Below are 15,696 nucleotides of genomic sequence, written 5' to 3' on the forward strand. Positions count from 1 at the left end.
AGATTAACTGTGCTTGGATAAAAAGCAGAGTTGGGGATGGTGTGTGGTTTTTCGTTTTGTTTTGTTTTGAAGGTGTAGCCAGTTGATTTGCCTTGCATTTCACCCACAGCATAGAAAACTATGGCAGAACTCCTACACTTACAACTACTTGAAACACACTGAGAAACATGCAAAAGGTCTGAACCCGATGAGGCCGAATCAATTCGCCCCAGAAAGAGGGAGAGTGGGTGAAATTATTGGTAGTTCAAAATGTGTTTTAGTTCAGCACCATGGACAGTTTCCTCGGGATAAAGCTGCACTTTCTACAAGAGTGAAACTTAACAGACGACATTCTTGTCCCCCCCTTTGTAAACATTTTCTTCCTTCTAATGAGCAGGTGATAACATTGATTATCAATCAAAAATGCATAGGTATCATGTTGTGGGAATATGCCATCCCTTCCTGTCTTAACCCAAAGAGCAGGCATTGCACTGAATGTCTGGTAAGCACAGCCTCCAGGACTACATCTAGTTGGCTGGGAAGCAGCATTGGCCACAGGCACTGGAAATCAAACTCTGGATCTCTGTGTTTCAGCCTCTTTCCACATGAGAACACACTCGAAGTGTGAAACAACCTAAATCTTCTTCCGCAGTCCGTAAGTCCAGCTACTCTACTGTGGCCCAGCACTGGCCATTGCGATCTCACGCTGTCTTGAAGAAGCCCTCTTTGCGGTTGTATCGCAAAAGGCAGGTGAACACAGAGGTCTTCTTTGGCTCAGTTATCCATGCCAGTGGTGGCAAAAGCCCTCATTGATACCATCAAGTGTATCTTTTATTTGGGTGGTATCACTACCAAAGGTGGTCCTCTTTTGGGTCTCCACATAAGGACCTGGGCATCATTGGCATTGGGTTTCACTAGTGCATTTGGTGGGATGGGTTCCATTCTGCTCAAAATTTTGGGTTGCTCCTGCTGAGTCCTCCCCACTAGCCGGGCTCGCTTGCCCAAGAGCTGCATGGGATCAACTTCAATGTCCACTCGCATCCTCCACTTTATAGTCTGCAAAATAATCTTTTCCTTGGTGGTCATATTCATGGCTACTAGCCATGTCGTAAAGCTTTGGTCCCGTTTGATCCTGGTTAGTAGTGGCACGTTGCTGTCACTCACAGGAACAGCCCATGTCACGCTGGGGTAGAAATTGTCATTCATACTGACGGAGAACCTGGAGACCTTATTGGTGGGGCCAATCAAGGTCACTGTTTCTGTGGTTTTCCCATACCAGGGGTAGCTCACTCCATCAGAGTCACTGATGGCTTTTACACGCCCTTCTCTCAAGTCTGGAAGTTCCCAGCTTGACCTAGAGGGGCAAAGCAAAAACAAAACAAAAACATGGGTTAAGAGCTGTATTATCAGTTGCTAAGAATGTTTAAGAGCAAGAGAGAGGAGGGGGGAAATAGGAGGGCAAGGGGAATGAAAGACGTAATATACAATAAAAGGTATAGGAAAAATACTAAAAGTGAGTCCTATGCTTCAGGCCTATGGATCTAAATGTATTTCCCAGGCCTGGAAAGATTAAAAACTACCATTGTAAATGGCAAAAGAGCTGAAGTAAAATGATGTACAACACTTCAGCAGCAGTCAGTCTTCTGAGCAAATAGCTTTGGCTAGCATGTATTGATTGCGACACAACCTTCTCACATAGACAGCATCCCTTGACTGGCAACTTTTGCAACGATGTCACTGAAGCAGCAGGAAGCTGACTGTACCCAACACTTTCAAGTGCGCTAATACATCAACCTCAACCTCAGGGATTCCAGTAGGAGGGATGGATTCAGGTTTGGATCCACTTTTATCTATGTACCCCATTTCACAGTATGAGAACAAAGAGATCACAAGAGAAAGAGAACAGGGACAGCAATTACTCTAGTGCTACACCAAGACCATCGTTAACCTGTTCCCTTCTAATTGAACTGCTGCTAATCACTCTTCTGGTAAAGTGTAGTACTGCTCTTTGAGATACCACATCACTCTCAAAAATAGGGATAAGGAAACTGTGGCCCTCCCAATGCGGTCGCCGTCCAACTCTCATTAGGCCAATTGCCAGCGATGGTGGGAGTTGTGCCCAGAAACATCTGGTGACCACAGATGTTTTCTGCTCTAAAATCTGACCTTCACACTAGGGCAGGGGTCAGCAACCTTCGGCTCTCCAGATGTTTCGGACTACAATTCCCATCATCCCTGACCACTGGTCCTGTTAGCTAGGGATCATGGGAGTTGTAGGCCAAAACATCTGGAGAGCCGAAGGTTGCCTATGCCTGCACTAGGGGAACATAGAAGGCTATGCAGTAGATCTATGAGAACCCAACAGGGAGCACCCACAAGAGCTTCTAATATGCAGCTTCTCTCTCTCTCTCTCACACACACACACATGTGCATACCTCAAACAACCTGATTCATTTCTACCCCATTCCATTGTTCACTTAAATAACAAAAAGTCTTGCAGAACCTCCAGTATTAATATATCTACTGTGGCAGGATCTTAATGCAACTGAAAAACAAACATTGTTTTGGAACAATGTCCTTTGGACAGACGAGACCAAAGTGGAGATGTCTGGCCGTAATGCACAGCACCATGTTTGGTGAAAACCAAACACAGCATATCAGCACAAACAACTCATGCCAACTGTCAAGCACGGTGGTGGAGGGGTGATGATTTGGGCTTGTTTTGCAGCCACGGGACCTGGAAACCTTGCAGTCATTGAGTTTACCATGAACATCTACAGGTGAAACTCGAAAAATTAGAATATCGTGGAAAAGTCCATTTATGTAAGCAATTGTTTTCATTAGCTACTGGAGTTTAATATATGAGATAGACTCATGACATGCAAAGCGAGATATGTCAAGCCTTTGTTTGTTATAATTGTGATGATTATGGCGTACAGCTGATGAAAACCCCAAAGTTGAAATTGTTAATTTGGGGTTCTCATCAGCTGTACGCCATAATCATCACAATTATAACAAACAAAGGCTTGACATATCTCACTTTGCATGTCATGAGTCTATCTCATATATTAGTTTCACCTTTTAAGTTGAATTACTGAAAGAAATGAACCTTTCCACGATATTCTAATTTTTCGAGTTTCACCTGTATATATACTAAAGTACTGTATTCTAGAGTCAAATGTGAGGCCATCTGCCCAACAGCTGAAGCATGGCTGAAATTGAGTCATGCAACAGGACAACGGTCCCAAGCACACCAGCAAATCTACAACAGAATGGCTGAAAAAGAACCGAATCGAGGGGTTGCAATGGCCCAGTCAGAAGAGCGGGCCAAAATTCCTCCACAACGATGTGAGAGACTGATTAAGTCCTACAGGAAGCAATTAGTTCAAGTTATTGCTGCTAAAGGTGGTTCTACAATTTTAATTACAGGTGGGTAGCCGTGTTGGTCTGCCATAGTCAAAACAAAATAAAAAATTCTTTCCAGTAGCACAAACTTAGTTGGTCTCTAAGGTGCTACTGGAAAGAACTTACCGGTACAATTTTAAGACCTTCTAAGGAACAGATTGCTATTATATCCTTAGGTGGAAAACCACAGAGTTCAAAGAGGGTGTACTTTCGTTTTCCCATGATTGTATGTTCTATGCTGAACTGCCTTTGAACACTGTTCATAAACTTCCAAAATGTGCTGGGCAATTTATGAATGGGAACAAGCCTTGGGCCTATCAGCAGCAATCTATGTCAGGGAGGACTTCAAAATGCTGCTATTGACCTTTAAATCACAAATAGCCTTCATTCGATTTAAGGATCAACTCTACCTTTTGCCTGGAGGCCACGCTCCCCACAAATGCCAAGCACAATGCCTTTTATCTGGGGGCAGTGTCACTGGGGAACTCCCACAATGCAACGGCTTCCCCAAAGAACCTTGCCAGGGCTGCCATAGTCTTCACTATCAGAAGGGGGGGGGGGGTGACAATCAATAATCTGGCAAAGGGTTTCTTTTGTAGAATGTGTCATACAGGTTTTTATATGTTGCTACTATCCCTCAGCTCCTCATATGGGGACAATCCATTGACTTCTCTTACAGAATTGCTGTAAGGATTTCTGAAATAAGAATACAGTACAATGTAAAAATCAAATATTATTATGATTGCTGATTAGGAAGGATAAGAGTTCAAGAGTATCAAGTTATTCCAAATCACCACGAGGCCCAAGGCAATCACATGAAAAGGAGCTCCAAAGTGCTGTTGCGTCTTCTAGCAACAGGAGGAAATTCACTGCCAGGACAGAACATTCACTTTCCTGATACTACACTTAAAGGGGATGTGTAGCTTTGCAGTGGTTGGCACAGCAGTGCACTGTCCAAGGTGCTTTCTTGCAGGAGGAGAAGGGTGCCTGGTGGCATGAGGACAGGTGCACTCACCTGCCCAGGTGAGCTCAATTAGCACTGCTCACAAAGGACCATGTTGCTGTAGCTGTTGGAGCATCAAAAGGGGAGGGGAACAAACACCCACAAATAGGCAGCTGAGGGCCAAGCTGCATGAGGGGACGGAAGACCATTTTCACTTTTACTTGAGAGCTGCGGGGGGGGGGGGTTGTATTTCAACTGTAGACATTTAAGGAATTTCGTCCCTGGATTGTCTGCGATTTGGGCTGCTAGGCAAGGAAGAGCAGCCTTTGCCCATTCCGCTCACCGCTCGCCACAGACGGCAGCTAAGGAAGGTGCTGCTCCCAAGGGCGCCGTCCCACCCCACCCCCAACCCCAGGGGGATGCTCTTGCTCCCGGTGTCTTCTGCAGCGGTGGCCTTTCCCTTTGGGGTCCATGAGGTGGGGGAGGAGGGGGCAGCCATCTTTGTGGGAGGGCGCAGGCTCGGGGAGGCTGCTGGGTTCCTATGGCGACCCGGTGATCCCCCCTCCTCTTCCCGGCGCCACTCACATGCCCAGGTCACTGTAGGTGTTGTAGAACTCCATGTGGTTGCAGGCCTGGATCCAGCCCACCACCCAGGTGTGGCGCCGCGGGATGGGCGGCATGAGGACGCGCGCGGCGGCGCGGAAGTAGGGCGTCCGGTAGCGCAGCACGATGGGCGACGTCTCCTCGAGGGCCGTGGCGCCCGGCTCGATGCACGCCGACACGTCCGACACCACGATGTGCTCCCGCCGCACGCGCGCCTTGCACGCCACGCTCTGCAGGCAGCCCATGGCCCGGACCCGCCGCCCCCACTAGCCCGCCCGCCCGGGGGCCCCGCCGCCGCCGCCGCCCCCCGACCGCCGCCGCCCCCCGATCATCTCAGCCCGGCCGGGCGGCGCTCCGGGCGGACAGGGTGCCGGCGCACCGCGCGCCCGCCCGGCGGCTCCACCTGCTCGCCAGGCCGCCGCCGCCGCCGCCGCCGCCTCGCCCGCCCCCTCCCGGGCGGCCCCGAGCGAGCGACTCAGGCCGAGCAGCTCGCCGGCGGCTTCCTCTCCGACGCCGAGCAGGGTGCGCCTGGGACACGTGTGAGGGAAGGAGTCACGTGAAGGGAAGGAGAAGCGGGTCAGAACAGCGGCGCCCACCCTCGGCCAAGCGAGCAGGGCCGCCGCGGGGAAGGATGCTCGCGGGGCGGCGGCTCGGGGCTCCACGCCGAGCAGTGCCCAAAACGCGCCTTGGCCGCTTGGGCGCATGCGGAAGCCAAAAGGGAAGCCGCAAAGGCCGATGGAAACACCTGTAGCCTTACACTGGGTGCTGTTGGATGGGTGGGTGGGTGTGAAAATATCGTTTTTTATTGTTTTCACCATTGCTTATTAAGTTTCTATACCGCCCTTCATCGGAAGATCACAGGGCAGTTTACAGAATACAAAACACACCCCACCGCGCCCAAACACAGCATTTAAAAGGCCATAAATTGTTTCATTAGCTAAGGCCTCAGAGAAGGGGAATGCTTTCACCTGGTGCCAAAGACAGGTAAGGAAGGTGCCAGGCGAGCCTCCCTGGGGAGAGAATCATCCCACCAATGGGGAGCCCGTCCTTGTGTTGTGGCTCTCCAGACCTCATGTAGAGGAGGCACACCAAGAAGGGCTTGCGAGGGTGATGCTGGTGGGGTCTGGGCTGATTCAGATGGAGAGAGGCAGTCCTGGAAGTATTGCTGTCCTGAGCACTTTGAATTGGGCCTGGAAACTAACAGGCAGCTAATCCGGTCAGGCCATGTTCGGTGTAATACGCTCAAACCATCTTGTCCTGGTGGACAATCTGGTCGCCAAATTCTGCACAAGCTGACCTGCAGATGTAAGAAGCGGGGCTGTGTGTATTCAGTATATTGGTGACAAAACTCCAGATAACCCCACTCAGCGGTTTTATGTATATGTTAAATAGCATGGGGAATACAATCGAACCCCAAGGAACTCCACACTGAAGACTCCACAGGGCCAAAGAGCACTCTTCAAGCCTCACCGTCTGGAAAAGACCATCCAAGTAGGACCAGAACCATCACAAAGTGGCGCCACCTATTCTGCCACTCCAGAAGGATACCATAGTCAATGGTAGTGGTTTTCGACCCGTGTGCCGTGGCACCCTGGGGTGCCTTGAATGATGGTCAGGGGTGCTGTGGGTAACCCTGGCCTCTGTCCCTCTTTCCTTCCCTCCCTCCTCTGAGGCTCTCTTGTGTCTCTGCCTCCCAAAGGCTTGCACAGCTGTTTGTGGCAGCAGCCCTGGCTATAAGCCCCGTATGCGAATAGTGCCTCTGGGGCTGGCCAGGGGGTGCAGGTTGCCAGGAGCTGAGGCAGCCTTGGAGTAAGCAAGCAAGCAAGCGGGTGAAGGGAGCCCAGCCAGCCAGTCCGCCAGTCCTTGCTATTGGGAATGGACAGACAAGTCCCAGACCCCTGTGCGGCAGTGTGAGGAAGCACCTCTCTTTTGGGCAGGGGGGTGGCTCAGAGACCAGGGGTGGTGGCAGCTGCTGCCCAGAGGACTCCCAAAGAGAGGAGGCCGAGGGAACACTCCCCAAGGGAGGGTGTTCAAAAAAGGGTGAGAGGCTGCCAGCTCTGCAGACAAGGGGTGACATAACAGCTCCTGAGCCTCCTGGTGCCGCAGAAATAATGTAGTTGGTCAAGGGCAAGGGTCAGCAACCTAAGGCCCATGGGCCGGTAGTGGCCCATGAGGCTTGTCTAACTGGCCCATGGTGACCCCTGCCGCCCCTGCTCTTACCGGCGTGGTACGGGGACTGACTTCTGGGTTGATGGTGCCTGTGCGCATGCACACGGGTGCTCCTCTGACCCGGGTGTGCACTGGAAATAGTGTGTGCCCACGCATGTGGGACAGATAAGCGCCTGTGTGCCTGTGCACACGCTATTTCCGGCGCACTTCCAGGTCAGAGGAGTGCTGGAAATAGCGTGTGCACACGTGCACGGGCGCTCCTCCGACCCAAAAGAGCGTGCGAGCGCACATGCTCCAACAGACGGAGCGTCAACCAGCCCATCCTCCGATTAAGGTTGCCGACCTCTGGTCAAGGGAGCTGTAGACTCAAAAAGGTTGAAAACCTCTGATCATTGGTATCAAATGCCACTGAGAGATCAAGGAGAATTAGCATAGACACATTTCTCCTGTCTCTTTCTCAACAGAGGTCATCATACTGAGTAACCAAAGCAGTTTCGTTGCCCAAGCTGGGCCTAAACCCTAATTGAAATGGATCTAGAAAATCAATTTCCTACACGAGGCCCTGGATCCAGTCCACAAATACCTTGCCCAAGATGAGGAGATTGGCAGCTGGCCGGTAATTACTTAGATACTTAGATTAAGAATATCATGGGGCACCTTGTCAAAGGCCTTGCTGAAATCACAGACTGGAGGAGGGCAAATGTCCCTATTTTCAAAAAGGGGGAAAGAGAGGACCCAAACAATTACCGCCCAGTCAGCCTGACATCAATACCAGGAAAGATTCTAGAGCAGATCATTAAGCAAACGGTCTGTGAGCACCTAGAAAGGAACGCTGTGATAACTAAAAGTCAGCATGGGTTTCTGAAAAATAAGTCATGCCAGACTCACCTGATCTCATTTTTTGACAGAATTACAAGCCTGGTAGATGAAGGAAATGCTGTGGATATAGCCTATCTTGATTTCAGCAAGGCCTTTGACAAGGTGCCCCATGATATTCTTGTAAAGAAGCTGGTAAAATGTGGGCTAGAAAATGCTACCATTCAGTGGATTTGTAACTGGCTGACTGACCGAACCCAAAGGGTGCTCATCAATGGCTCCTCTTCATCCTCTAGAGAAGTGACTAGTGGGGTGCCACAGGGTTCTGTCTTGGGCCCAGTCTTATTCAACATCTTCATCAATGACTTGGATGATGGGCTTGAGGGCATCCTGATCAAGTTTGCAGATGACACCAAATTGGGAGGGGTGGCTAATACCCCAGAGGACAGGATCACACTTCAAAATGACCTTAACAGACTAGAGAACTGGGCCAAAGCAAACAAGATAATTTTAACAAGGAGAAATGTAAAGTACTACACTTGGGCAAAAAAAAAAAATGAAAGGCACAAATACAGGATGGGTGACACCTGGCTTGAGAGCAGTACATGTGAAAAGGATCTAGGAGTCTTGGTAGACCACAAACTTGACATGAGTCAACAGTGTGATGCAGCAGCTAAGAAAGCCAATGCAATTCTGGGCTGCATCAATAGGAGTATAGCGTCTAGATCAAGGGAAGTAATAGTACCACTATATTCTGCTCTGGTCAGACCTCACCTGGAATACTGTGTCCAGTTCTGGGCACCACAGTTCAAGAAGGATACTGACAAGCTGGAACGTGTCCAGAAGAGGGCAACCAAAATGGTCAAAGGCCTGGAAACAATGCCTTATGAGGAACGGCTTAGGGAGCTGGGTATGTTTAGCCTGGAGAAGAGAAGGTTAAGGGGTGATATGATAGCCATGTTCAAATATATAAAAGGATGTCATATAGAGGAAGGTGAAAGGTTGTTTTCTGCTGCTCCAGAGAAGCGGACACAGAGCAATGGATTCAAACTACAAGAAAGAAGATTCCACCTAAACATTAGGAAGAACTTCCTGACAGTAAGAGCTGTTCGACAATGGAATTTGCTGCCAAGGAGTGTGGTGGAGTCTCCTTCACAGGTCTTTAAGCAGAGGCTTGACAGCCATCTGTCAGGAATGCTTTGATGGTGTTTCCTGCTTGGCAGGGGGTTGGACTGGATGGCCCTTGTGGTCTCTTCCAACTCTATGATTCTATGATTCTAGTAAGGGCAGCTGGAGCGAGCGGGGTTGAAGGCTGGGTATTGTGGAGCACCACTACCCCTTCAGCAAGAAGTAGCGACTGCTGGCTACTCAATTCTTCCATGATTTGGATCTATTTGGACTTTGTAAGTACCCATTTATCAAAAGAAAAGCTCTTTTGAAATTCGATTCGGAAGGGAATTAAAACATGGAAGTTGTTCCCTGACAGTTGATGTATTAAAGAGACAGTGCTACATTATATCCGAAGCTGCTGTCAAAGCTTGAAACAAAGAAATATCCTGTAACTGCTTTTCCTGTTAAAAGAAAACTAGGATTTGAGATTGGACTGGACTGATTGATTCAGGAAATACGTACCCCTTTCCCCTGGGGTCTTGGAAAATTTGGCAGTAACTAAGTAAAATGGCACTGAAGGCAGAAAGGAATTAAGTTGTTTTGACTGGAAACTTGTTGTTCGACCTTGAGCATGGCAAAGCGTAAATGGTCACCAGAATTTCAGAAAAAAAACTTTGGAACTCATGCAGCAGCTGGTTGAAAGAGTGCAGAGCTGGGGTCAGTCGGTTGGAACAGAAGCGATTTCACAGAATAAAGAATCTGAGACTAAGGACAATTTGGAGGATTTAATGCCAGTACAAAAGGAAGAAGAAAAGATCAATGGCAATGATGTAGTCGTGGTTCAGGAGGAAGAGGAACAAATGCAACTACCCAGCCCTACGCAATTCTACCGTGAGAAAGTTGCAAGGTTGCATGAAGATAAACAGGAACAAGAACCAGCAATTTCTGACTTTTGGGTTGTCTTTTTTGAAAGGGTTGGGGTAGGTTAAAAAGACTGGATTTATTATATGATATGTTAGTTGTATATGGTTTTGACAAATGGATATGGATATTGTGACAATGGAAAATGTTAAAAAAAAAATCAGCCAAATTTTTAAGGCCAAAAGGGGGGTAGGGGGACAAAATTGGTTGAGGAATAAGAAAAGTGCAGAAGTACAATGAAGCGGAGTAAGAAAAGAAAGTAATTAATTATGGAATATAAATATTTGCAAAAATGTTAAGGAGGAAAGTAATGTGGTTTAAATTAGATTCGGAAGATGAGAGGAAAACTGGAAATTATATGTTATTTTGAAGTCAACAGGGGGGGAACTGGGGAAGTCTGTTTAAAAGATGAATTTATTGGATGTATGAATACCTGGCCCAGGAAAGGGGCTGGGCTTGAGCAATGATTTTAGTATAATATGAGGTTAAATGTGGAATGATTTGGTGTGCTCCTGTGAGAGTGGGGTTTGGATATCTTGCTTCCCTCGGTGGGAGAGGGGGGAGTATGAAAAGTTTAACCATGTAATGATTTGTGCTTGTAATTGGAAAATCTTATAAATTTTTAATAAAAAAAAATAAAAAATAAAAAATGGTGTTCCGTTGGTTCCTTTCTAGTCCTCAGGTATGACTGGTTTGAGTTCAGGTATGCAAGATCTAACCACTTGGCTTTTTAGAGCTATTTTGAAAAGTGCTCTTTTTCTTTGACATCAAGTCATCAAGTTGTAAGAAAGTTTTAAGGAACCTCTGCAAATCATCGCCAGCTTGTTCTACTGTGCATTTTTGTTGTGGATGTTTATTGTAAGGTTTTGGTGAAATGCTTTTATTATTGCCACTATTCCAACCTCTGGTTCCTGGCACCATCTAGTGGCTAAAACAAAGCAAATCCCTGCAGGGTGTAAGCATCAGAGTATGGTTGGGCCAAGGATACTCGTGAAGGATTTCATGGTGCAGTAATGCAGGATTATAACTGAGCGTGCAACTGGGTCTTTGGATATTTTATCAGAAAGGGCTTCTGCATGGCTTCAGCTTAAAGCTATCCCTGCCAGAGACTCTTAAGTAGGTTTGTTTGTCTCTCAGCCCTGTGTTCCCACTATCAGGTTAGCTGCACAGGGCTTTAATTTGAGACAAGGGTTGGGAGGGCCCTAAACCCTGCTCTGGAAGATGGCACCCTTCTCAACCATGAACTACCACATCCTGGAGGGTGGGTTTTCTAGGCAGGCTTCAGACTCACTGGATTTTGGTCAACTGTTAAAAGTTTTGAAGCTGGACCATGTTATGAAACTGCCAGTATAATCTGGGCAAGTATTCTTTGGTGAGAAAACCACGGCAGAGATTTAAAATAACAAAACACACAGCAATGGAAAGCATTGAAATATACATCAGTCAGAAAGGTTGCACATGCAGTAAAACTTGGCTTAGTTCCAAAGTGGTGAAAATTCCTAAATTATTGGTATAAGGAATTCAAGAGTGGCTGAAAAGTGGCAGACTGAGCAACCAGCTCAGACCTCCTCACATGTTGGGTTTCACAGGTAGACTGGGAGAGAACAAAGGCCTGGTTACTTATTTCCTCCCAAAGTGAAGGGAAGTTGACCCAGCTAAGCCTGGCAAGGCAACTTACTGTATGGTATCAACCCCTTTCTGCGTTAATTAGACTTAAGCTGGTTATCCCATACTATCAAATTCCTATTATGCTGCCTCTTAAAAGTTTTGACCTTCTGTTTCTGAATTCATAGTATTTCCACTTTAAGTGAGACAGAGCAACATGAATTTACACCTTTTCACTTAATCTGTTTGCATCTAGAACATGGATATCTCTCAAGCAGAAGTTTCACACTCTGCTGACCTCACTAGTACCTTAATAGTCCAATTCAAGAGGTGAAAGTACAGTAGAGGTCATCAAAAAATGAAAACTCATTAAAGCTCCAGGGCTTGATGCCTCTAACTGCTTGTTTTACAAGGCATTTCGTAAAGAATTAACTCAATGCTATTTTATAATGGGGGACTATTCAATCCTCAATATTTGGAGAAAACAGAAAATTATAGTTTTACATGAACTGGACAAAGACCTTACTCCAGTGGGGTAGAAATATTGCACTCATCAGTTAAGATACCAAATTACTATTAGCTGTACTGGCTAAATGGTTGATGTGCCTTTTCTGGATCATACAGACTTTCCTGAGATTGACAAGTGTGCTCAATATTAAGAACAGGAGGCTACAGATTTATATAGGGTGCATGATTTGTTTGTGCAAGAGAGACCAATTGTGAAAGCATTATTATTACCGGTAACTTTACTCATGGTGTTGCAAGCCACTGATTGCTGAAGCTCAGATATTCACCCTAACAGTGGGGTGAACAAGCCTTAAGTGGTCTTAGGCAAGCTACTGTCCCTCAGCCCCTCATATGGGGATGGTCAAGTGGCCTCTCTTATAGATGGCTGTAAGGATTACTTACAGGATTACTGAGTGCAATATAAATATAAAATTGATATTGAATGATTTCTGCTTGATTCCAAGGCTGTGGCTGTGGCAGAAGCAATACCTTCTTAGGGTGTTAATGCTGTGAGACCCTCCATCATAGGCCCAAGTTGTGTGGATGTGTAAATAAACCATATATCCTGAAGACATCACAGTCTCTGCTGTCTGTTCCTCATGCCAAGGAAACTGATCCCTGGAGTAGCACCTGGAATCTTGCACCACTCAAACATCGGGGTAGCATGTGACAGTGACATTATTCTCCTGTAGAATAATGTAGGTTGCCAGGTTTACAGAAAGGAAACAGGGAAGATGACCCCAGGGAAGAAGGAGAAGGCACAGCTCCAAAAGCCACCTCTTTCTGCTGCCGCAGTAGTCCCAGCCATAGTCGATTTATGTCAGGGGTAAAGCATAGCATATACAGATAAGCTGACTACAGAAGTAATTGCTCAGTACCCTAACAACATTGGCTAAACTGTAGAGGTCCATTGATTTTCTCTCATCAGCAGAAAAGTGAAGCAAAAGATGGTTTAACTCATGATCAGTGCATGCTCTACCCATGATTTTCTGCCAATTTAAACAGTTGCAGGGTGATTTCATGGGAGGATCTCATGATAATCTTTTTGGGGATTAGAATGCTGCCTTTATTTGTTCAAACAAACAATCATACAAAATCCTTCCAGTAGCACCTCAGAGACCAACTAAGGTGCTACTGGAATGATTTATTATTATTATTATTATTATTATTATTATTATTATTATTATTATTTATTTTGTTTTGAGTATGGCAGACCAGCATGGCTACCTACCTGTAACTTTATTTGCTCACTCACTCCATGAGCAATTAAGGTGATGGCTAATCCAAACAATGTCTATTCAGAAGTAAATCCTATTGAATTCAATGGGGCTTACTAGTGGGGTTAGGATTGCAATTTCAAGTAGCCTTAGAAATCAAAGGAAAGTGGTTTTCTATATCCATCTTGGACAAGTGATGCCTTTGATGCAGGTTTAAAGCATTCTTGATTCCTGCATTGCAGGGGGTTGGACTAGATGACGCATGGGGTCCCTTTCAACTCCACAATTCTATGACTCATTCATTCATTCAAAACAGTATCCCACTGTTGTAAGCCAATTAAACTATAATAAGGAGAAAATAGGGCCCGTTTTCCCAAGGGGGAGTTCCGGAATTTTTTACCCTGGGGAAGACCCCGTAATTTGCAGAGCCTCCCACTTACACTGAAATGACAGAGACGAACCGTAGCTGAAAAAGCAAAGCGTAGCCTTCCCATTTATTCCAAGATCTGTTGCAACAGAGGTTCCCCAGACGAACAGAGAACCCCGACTTATGGTACAAGGAGACTTATATACATTTCTGTTTCCATACAAGTCAATGACACGAAAAGAGCGGGAAAAAGGGATTTTACATAAGGTAAGTACATTTTACTGTGTGATTGGATTTGACAATGGTGGTTGAGTGCTTTTTCCTGTCCATCCTTTGACTAGATAACAGTCCTGTATATCTCTGTATGCAGGGTGGAGCCGGCGATTGGAATTTCCTGAATTGCAAATGTCCATGCTTTTGTTATGAATAAAGGTGGTTGTCCTTGTTTATAGTTGACGTCTCGATGTTTATTTCTTGCTGCTTTGGTAGTAGACCCAACAGGTGGCGCAGGTGTGGCTGATGGGTTTAGATTATGCAAATGGTCAAGAGGCTGGGTGGAGAGGCTAATCCAGCTGCAGGCGATAGGCATGGGTGGGGTGCGGAGATGTGATCAGATAATGAGCGGTCAGATTTGCATCTGAACATCAGGATTGTCGCTGTCCGTTCCCCCCCCCCAACCTGCCCTTCTGCTTCCGGAAAGAAATGGATCAACATGGCTCTCTCTCCCTCCAGGTGGCCTTGCCTTGGACCTGGGTTCCGTGGGTCCCCTCTCTGTTCATTGGGGTGATAGTGGGGTGCAGATGGGGTACAGGTGGGGTGCACTCCTATTACACCCACCTTTTGACCTTCTCCAAAGGCAGCACCTTCCACATACCCTAGAGCAGGCTTCCTCAACTTTGGCCATCCAGATGTTTTGAGACTACAGTTTCCATCATCCCTGACCACTGGTCCTGCTAGCTAGGGATCATGGGAGTTGTAGGCCAAAACAGCTGGAGGGCCGAGGTTGAGGAAGCCTGCCCTAGGGCATGTGGAGCTCAAGTAACTGGTATGGTTTTTACCTTTAAAGGGGCAGCTTCTCTGAGGCTCTCCAGATGTTGCTGGACAAAAATTCCAGGGGGGGGGGGATTCAGAGAAGCACTAAGGATGCTTCCTTGGAGTCTTAGGCACCCCAGCCCCTCCCTCCATATGACACTAACTACACACTGAAATCCTCAGATGAGGCCCTATTGTGGATCCCACAGCAAGACTCCTTCGTTTGTTTTTAGGTGCACTACTATGCACACGAAAGCTCATACCAAGAACAAACTTAGTTGGTCTCTAAGGTGCTACTGGACAATTTTTTTAATTTTTTATTTTTATATATTTCTACTGCGTCAGACCAACACAGTTACCTACCTGAATCTACTATTCAACTAAATGTGTAGTTTTTTTAAATAAAAAAATTGATGGTTTTTTAAAATAAAAAACCTGTTTCTGCAATTTATATTGTTAAAGAGTTGAGGGGGTAAGCTGGTATATTGTTAAAGAGTTGAGGGGGTAAGCTGGTAACCACAGAGCCTAGGGCTTGCTGATCAGAAGTTCGGCGGTTCGAATCCCTGCCACGGGGTGAGCTCCCGTTGCTCGGTCCCAGCTCCTGCCCACCTAGCAGTTCGAAAGCACATCAAAGTGCAAGTAGATAAATAGGGACCGCTCCGGCGGGAAGGTAAACGGCGTTTCCGTGCGCTGCTCTGGTTCGCCAGAAAGCGGCTTTGTCATGCTGGCCACATGACCCGGAAGCTGTCTGCGGACAAACGCCGGCTCCCTTGGCCTATAGAGCGAGATGAGCACCGCAACCCCAGAGTCGGACACGACTGGACCTAATGGTCAGGGGTCCCTTTACCTTTACTGGCCCTCTAAGTATAGGCAATTAAGGTAACCAAGGAAGTGGCTCTGTGCCAGAACAAAAAATGGTGGAGCCCCTCCCTTTACTTGCTGGTAGTTGAGAAGCCAAAGGCTAGAAGCTGCAGACAGCAGACTTGGGCAGCTGAGACACAAAGCCATGCCTGATTTCTGTT

The 15,696-nt window shown here is 46.9% G+C and overlaps 1 protein-coding gene across 1 annotated transcript; it reads right to left on the bottom strand.

Annotated features, from left to right (window-relative positions):
* Positions 1–236: 236 nt before the first annotated feature.
* FAM78B (family with sequence similarity 78 member B) lies at positions 237–5,190 on the bottom strand. The gene is made up of 2 exons (XM_033151138.1): positions 4,913–5,190; positions 237–1,333 (listed from the first exon to the last, which is right to left on the bottom strand). Exons 1-2 carry the CDS (start codon positions 5,173–5,175, stop codon positions 811–813), a joined length of 786 nt encoding a protein of 261 aa, XP_033007029.1. The 5' UTR covers positions 5,176–5,190; the 3' UTR covers positions 237–810.
* Positions 5,191–15,696: the final 10,506 nt, after the last annotated feature.

Source organism: Lacerta agilis, chromosome 6 (assembly GCF_009819535.1).
Source record: "Lacerta agilis isolate rLacAgi1 chromosome 6, rLacAgi1.pri, whole genome shotgun sequence".
NCBI lineage: Eukaryota > Metazoa > Chordata > Lepidosauria > Squamata > Lacertidae > Lacerta > Lacerta agilis.